The 6,687-nt window shown below is 38.5% G+C and overlaps 2 protein-coding genes and 1 long non-coding RNA gene across 3 annotated transcripts in view; 2 read left to right on the forward strand and 1 right to left on the reverse strand.

Moving 5' to 3' along the window:
* Nucleotides 1-29: 29 nt before the first annotated feature.
* On the reverse strand, nucleotides 30-760 carry LOC103478911 (uncharacterized). The gene is made up of 3 exons (XR_535870.2): nucleotides 370-760; nucleotides 242-282; nucleotides 30-120 (listed from the first exon to the last, which is right to left on the reverse strand). It is a non-coding gene; the product is annotated as an uncharacterized LOC103478911 (long non-coding RNA).
* A 178-nt stretch (nucleotides 761-938) lies between these two features.
* LOC108167059 (THAP domain-containing protein 1) lies at nucleotides 939-5,273 on the forward strand. The gene is made up of 4 exons (XM_017309799.1): nucleotides 939-1,365; nucleotides 1,551-1,710; nucleotides 2,924-3,099; nucleotides 3,187-5,273. Exons 1-4 carry the CDS (start codon nucleotides 1,216-1,218, stop codon nucleotides 3,568-3,570), a joined length of 870 nt encoding a protein of 289 aa, XP_017165288.1. The 5' UTR covers nucleotides 939-1,215; the 3' UTR covers nucleotides 3,571-5,273.
* Nucleotides 5,274-6,055: 782 nt separating this feature from the next.
* Nucleotides 6,056-6,687, forward strand: part of selenop2 (selenoprotein P2) — a 2,468-nt gene continuing 1,836 nt past the window's right edge. Inside the window, exon 1 of the mRNA XM_008433019.2 lies at nucleotides 6,056-6,151. The gene's annotated coding sequence lies outside the window, so the exon portion shown is untranslated. The remainder of the gene's footprint in view (nucleotides 6,152-6,687) is intronic.

Raw genomic sequence — 6,687 nt, forward strand, 5'->3', positions numbered from 1 at the left:
ATAATATCCGGTACAAGTGATACCTTTTGGTCCAGCTTCTTGTAACACGCAATTCCCAAAGAAAGGATGGAGCGAGAGCGAGCAGCGTGACATATTGCTTTGTATCTGTCCTCTATTGATCTGTAACATATAATAAAGGAGTCAGAGAAACAACTCTGATCACAAACTAACATCTGAGGGGGTTATTGTTATTATTATTATTATTATTTTAGGATGATCACATTAAAAAAAGTACACTCACTCAGCCAACAGGGACTTTCTGTTTCCCAGACCACTCAGCTCCTGCAGCAAAACAGAGGCAGTKTTTCTTCCCACTGAGCTACACACACACATGGTTAGAAAGCACACTCAGATCAGAGCAGCACTTACCGTGTCAAGAGCAATGAAGGATGATGTTTTAATTGCAACCACCATGGCTGGCCATAGCTCTTTGAAATTGTTGCTATGGACATCAATTACAGGAACTACTATCGAAGATGACATGTTTGCTCTAAACTTTGTATCTAAAACGTTTCCCTTAAACTTAACAACTGCTACATGGAAGTTCCATTAACACAAGAAACTACCTAATAAATCGTTTTTAGCTATTAAAAATGTTATATATAGCTAATTACTAATTTAACGTCTCCGYTATAAGGWTTCAGTTAACGTTCATTAGCTTCATATTTCCGAGTACATAGAGTAGCATCAATGAGCCTCGCCGTAAACATTTCAGCGTGCTTCTCGGTTGTTGATGGTTGAAATTTCGCATGACTGGAAATTGACGTAAAAATACTAGATTCTCAACTAAAATGCCAGCAATATTAGAGTAAAATGTATATGTAAAAAGAGTATKACTTTGGTTATGTAAAATCGCATTTTATTTGTTGTTTTTTTTATAGTTTTTTTTTTTTCAGTCAGGCACTTTTGTTGACACACGTGAAAATTACGTCACTGGACTCAAACACCGAAGGGCCGCTCGCCATTTTGGCTCAAACAAACTCCTTAATATTTTATCCCAATTAAAGTGTTTTTATACTGCAATAGGGTATTTTTATGCTAACATATTGTCAGGTAACAGTAAACTCACAACGACTTAACATTTGCTTTGCCTTCTTTTTACGTTGTAAAAGTTGTCAGCCAAAAGTCATGGTTTAAAGAAACCCYAGCTGAGCCAACTCATTTCTTTGCTAAGTTTTGTTTTGTTGTTGGTTGGTTTATTTTTCACTTTGTGTAATGGGAGGCTGCTCCGCTCCAAACTGCTCCAATTCAACTAGCATAGGGAAGCAGCTGTTCAGATTTCCCAAAGATCCTGTGCGAAAGAAGAAATGGGTTGTGAACTGCCGACGTGACTTTGAGCCCACTCCTCACTCCAGACTCTGTCAGGTAAGATAGTTTTCTGTGTCCCTCTAAAATTACACCTTCAGGACAATGCCTTGCACATTTAGTAGATAGCCCTGCTTATTTGTTTCCATTCAGTGCTTTTATTGCACTTCGTTKTCGTATTTAACTAGATCACCACCACTGATTACTTGCCTGTTTACACKGTTATTGATATGTCTTTTCGCAAGGACCATTTTGAGGAGAGCCAGTTTGAAGAAATAGCCAGATCTCCAGCTGGTGGAAAAAAGCTGAAGCCCAATGCTATTCCCACTCTGTTCAATGTGGGAGACCCTCCTTTCCCTGCAGTCACCTCTCCATATATCCTGCTGCCACTAAAATCTGAAGCAGGTATTTCTCTAAATGAATTATTGTCCCTGTCTTGAAAAATGTAATAATATAACAAAAAATAAATAAAATAACCATAAGTTCACACTGACTTATCTAGATCTTTAGATCTACCAATCATAAGGATTCCTTCAAAATTATCATACCTTCAGAATTCTTTAAGTCAAGCTGATTTTTCTTTTCTTGACCACTAGGCAGACAATAAATCCATTATTATAAAAAATACATTTTATTATCTACAGACATCTTCCAGGACACTTAAGGTTACTTACAAAAAAATACTCAACGCTATGCGAAATGCAAAGCATATTGTCAATGTAGTAAAACAAATGTTAGCAATAGCGGGTTTCTSTGAGGTAATTTCAGAGGATGGGTTAGCAATGTGAAGGAGCTTGATGATGATGATTGGAGCCTGAGATTGTTTGTGACCTTTGACTAAGATCATAAATGATTTAATGTAAATTCTGTGGGGTAGTTCTCTAATAATAGTAATAATATAGTAAATCCTCTCACAACACAGGGATCAGAATGGTCACGGTGGTAGAAATAAACTCCAAAGTTCACTGTTGGATAACTTTGGCAATTCTGGGGGTGGGGTCTCCATAGTAACCAATAGACTTTGCCTCTACATGCCAAATAGTTGTTTGGAAGTAGGTCAGGAAAAAAACAACTTTTGTTTTTGTCCTGATGTTTAGTGTTTCGAACTCTACTGACACTAACTGTAATCATGTGCTTTGGTATAATGAGATTAAAAATCTGACGAACTCACTGTACTTTTATTTATTAGGAAGTTTTATGTTCAGAAACTTCAGGCACCCAAAAACAATTTTTCTCACAGGTTATGTACAACTTTGTYTACCAAATGGCACATGACCTATTTTGAAATAATTAGAAAAGAAAGGTGTCGCCAGTGTTTAAGAAAATAATCTAATGTATATTTAGCAGTTCTGTGTCTGACAGAAGTATTACTAGATAAGTTTGTGTGATATCAGATCAAGTATTATATCTTATTCTGTCGTGGTCAAATGTTTATTGCTCTTTTCATAGTGAGGCACAAAAATACATCAAAAATCTCATGAACATGCCTTAWAGGAGAAGGCTTTTAGGCAAGTAGAGTGGTAGACATCAGGCTACCACTCTACTTGATCAATTGTGTTTCAAATGCGTTAGATCACAGCACTGCTCTTCTACTTGGGACGTTTTCTTGTGATTCTAGTGGAAAARGATCTAAATTTTGGCGATCATGGCTATGCCAGACGCAATCCTTTGTCCGGCCTTGAAGAGGAGGACGGAGAAAGAACATCTGAGGACCACAACCCCTGCATGCAGTGTCAGCTCCTTAAGAAAAAACTGGAGCAGGAGATGCAGCACACCGCAAGACTACAAAGAGAGGTAGRAGACATCTTATTTGAAGACTAAAATTAGAATAGAGTTGTGAAGGACCGAATAAATCCAGTGGGCCCTTTTCTTCTTGTCCAGGCAGAAGAGATGAAGAAGCGTCTGTATCGGCTCGACCGCATCGAGAAGGGGCTCCAGAACTTTCTGTACGAGGACCAGATCAGAGCACTGTCCCTCACGAAGCGCTCGCGGCGCGCCGTCTGGTCGCCGGAGACGATCCTGAAAGCCAGAAAGATCCGCTGTGCCGTCGGAACCAAAGGCTACGAGTACCTGAGGGAGATCGGCTACCCTCTGCCCTCATACAGGACTCTGTGCAACCGTCTGGAGACAAAGATTATGGTGACGACCGATATGAGCTGCGAGGAGCTGGCAGAGCTCGGCCTGGGGCTTATGGCCACATGCGACAGCCCTACAGAAGGGGTTGGGGACAATGACGAGGAAGAACTGATGGGAGTTTTATCCTGATCCCAGTTACTTACACTGATTCTGAACTGTTGTAGAGGGACAAGTCGAGACATTACACTGTCCGTGATTTAGAAATGTTTTGCGGCACTGGTTTTAACGTTCTTCTGGCCTTCAGGTCACCTGGCTGTACCCACATTTTACTTCCACTCAGGTGATGTTTGATGCACCGGCTTACATGTAGCCTGGATTCATGTTCTGCTGATTCCTGCTGTGATGCTGGCATGTTATGGTAGCCCGAACGTGTGAGGAGCATGTGCACAATGTAGCTCATTCATATGCATCATGTTAATGTGAGTGACGTTTGTTAAAAAAAAAAAAAACCTCTTTGCACATAGCTTTTGTGAAATTGCTGCTTGTTTCTAAGGTCAGTTGTGACACAGCTGAGTCTTTCACTGGCCTTGTTCTATACATTTAAAAATACTAAGTAATGCGAACAGATTAATGCTGCACATTTTGGGTAAGGTAACCTTTTTATTAGGAACAAGAGAGACGAATGAAGCAACCTTTAAAGAAAGTTTGGTGATCTACTCAGCATATTTCAGCATATTTTGTGGATTTTAGCAACAGTAGTTCTCTGAGAGAACTCGTCGATTATAGCCTACTCTTAAAAAAAACTGGATTTGGTTTRTCCAGTTTAGCAAATCGAAATATCCTCCAGTTTTTAGTAATGCAATTTACTGTCAGAGTAAATTTAACATCCATCTGATCGCTCTTTAAATCCTTAAAAACGCTGTGTAGAATGTAGACATTGGCTGGTTTCTGTCACTTAGCTTTATCTTGATTAATCAGATTTTATGTACATTTAATGATAGAATTATTCTTGAGTTATAGAGAATGGATTGGGATTAACAAAGTGTTCACCTCATCCCAATCCTTTTAAAATATGTACACTAAATCAACAGATTATGGATACTTTGTTGCCTTTTTTATTATTATTTCCTTTATTTTATTTTAAATTTTTTCGTTGTTATTTGGATCAGGGGTGCCGAAGTAAAGTCCTATAAAACAGCTTAGTTCCCTCATTAGCGGCATTCTTCCTTTTTTTTAAATCAACGTTAGGATGTGCATTACCGCCATCTACTGGAATGGAGTGTGGATCGGTCCTTCAGCTCTACGGAGGCCTGGTAGCGAGCAGTTCATTAGATTCAGGTGTGTCGGAGTAGGAACGCATTTAATGTTGCGTTCCATTCGCCTCAGAAACTGGATCTCGTATCTGGTTTTTGATACCCAACCCAAGATAACGGCGTTCTAGTTWTTTATTTATTTATTTTTTTAAGTTTCAACCTAGCGACGCCCATAGAAATTGTTTGCATTGCAAACATAATTTTAAGATGCTTTCCATAAGCAAACACCACTTTTAATTTGTTCAGATTAGATTGACATGCGCTACGTGTAACATTGACGTTAGACTCACGTGAGACTTTTATAAAAAATAAACATGTCTCCATCACATCTTACTACTGTTTACACGAGGAGCGGCTATTTTGAAACGCATAGCCATTTTGGGCGACTTCGGCGAGCGCTCCAGTTGATTTTTTTTTTTTTTTTTTTTTCGACTGGGAAGTCAGCATTTCCCATTTCTGAGTACAACTGGAACGCAGCATAAACATTGCAGGACGGCAACTCTCAGGGACTGGACTTGGGCACCCCTTGGTTAGATGTTTGGAATGAATTGAAATAAAAGTTAATGTATACCAACATTTTGACATCGTTTAAAGTGTTTTTACTGTTCCTACAGTCTTATGACAGTCAGCACGTGAAAGGTAAATGAAAATACAAGTTTTTGCAGATATTCTTAAAGCTTAGTCCTTGTCATGTTTGAAGTAAACATTACATTATATTCTTTTATACAGGAATTTAAACTTTAGTCAGCTGTCTAACAGTCCTTAATTGACACACTGGTTTTTAGTCAATATGGACTTTGAGCAAATCCTTCAYGTGCAAGATTAGATATTTGTTCTGCAGGTTTGTTAGTGAAGCAATGTGTTTTAATAACAGGTTTGACAAGAYTAATATAACAGAAATTCACGGGTTACACTATCCTAACTGATGGATAGCATTTGTTCTTACTTGAGTGATTTTGGCATTTACACTGGAGTGAAAAGACAACACAAAAGTTCAAAAGGAAGCTGAAAATAAATTCCTTCAGTTACGGGTGCATCTATTCAGTCACCCAAACCAAAACATAATGCTTAAGTTTAAGACTGTCGTCTAAGTTTGCAGGAATATTAGTCTTGTATATGTTTACCGTTTACCAGCAAGTGATGCTTGATCTGTTMCTACTGCAGACAATTTCACTTCATCGCTCTCAGATATAAAGAAGAATCCTGTTTGGAAAAATGATAAGCAGGAAATAATAATAATAAAAAAGTCTAAGTTCCAGCAAAGTCACTGCTAACAAATACYGAGTACTTCTTCACAGCATGACCTTATCTGTGCACACTTTTGAGTGTCAAATCCTCTGGCACTGACAGAGTCTCTCTGTTTAAATTGGGGGAAGTGTTGAGTGAACGGCCCTGCTTTTAAACGGCAGAGGTTTGCCGTGTGCCAGTTGGAGTTGCAGCAAACACTGCGGACAGAGGTGAGACGTTCCCCTTGCTCCTAAAGCTCTACTCTATTCTTGTGAAGTAAAAATAAGATATACATGTTTTAGTTTCAAGCTTWATCTTGTTTGTTTGCTGTTTTACATTAATTTAAAGCAAAGAACGGTCAAAACTACCTCCCTTTTTATTGATTTTTGTATGACCCCAAATCATTRAGCTAGTAGTTTCACTCCGTCTGCTGCTAATTCAATTTGTCGACATGGAGCCATGACTGTGAGCACTTTTACTACTTAAAAAATTAAAAAGCGAACAGAAACTTGGATATATTTTATTTATATCCAAAAAAAAAAAAAAAAAATTAATAAAAGCTGGAGTAAATGCTGTCACGTGCGAAAACGTGGCCRTAAAGACGGTAAACTTTTCGAGCCTTAGCATCTCTCTGTCCCTGTAGCTCAGTGTTTCGCTGTCAACATGTTGCTCTGAAATTCCTTATCCTTTGATCCGTGTACTCGGGAAAACTGGCTCTCATTTTTGCAATTATCTTCACTCAAGTGGACAGAAACAAAGAGGTTTT

Source organism: Poecilia reticulata, linkage group LG17, assembly GCF_000633615.1.
Source record: "Poecilia reticulata strain Guanapo linkage group LG17, Guppy_female_1.0+MT, whole genome shotgun sequence".
Lineage (NCBI taxonomy): Eukaryota > Metazoa > Chordata > Actinopteri > Cyprinodontiformes > Poeciliidae > Poecilia > Poecilia reticulata.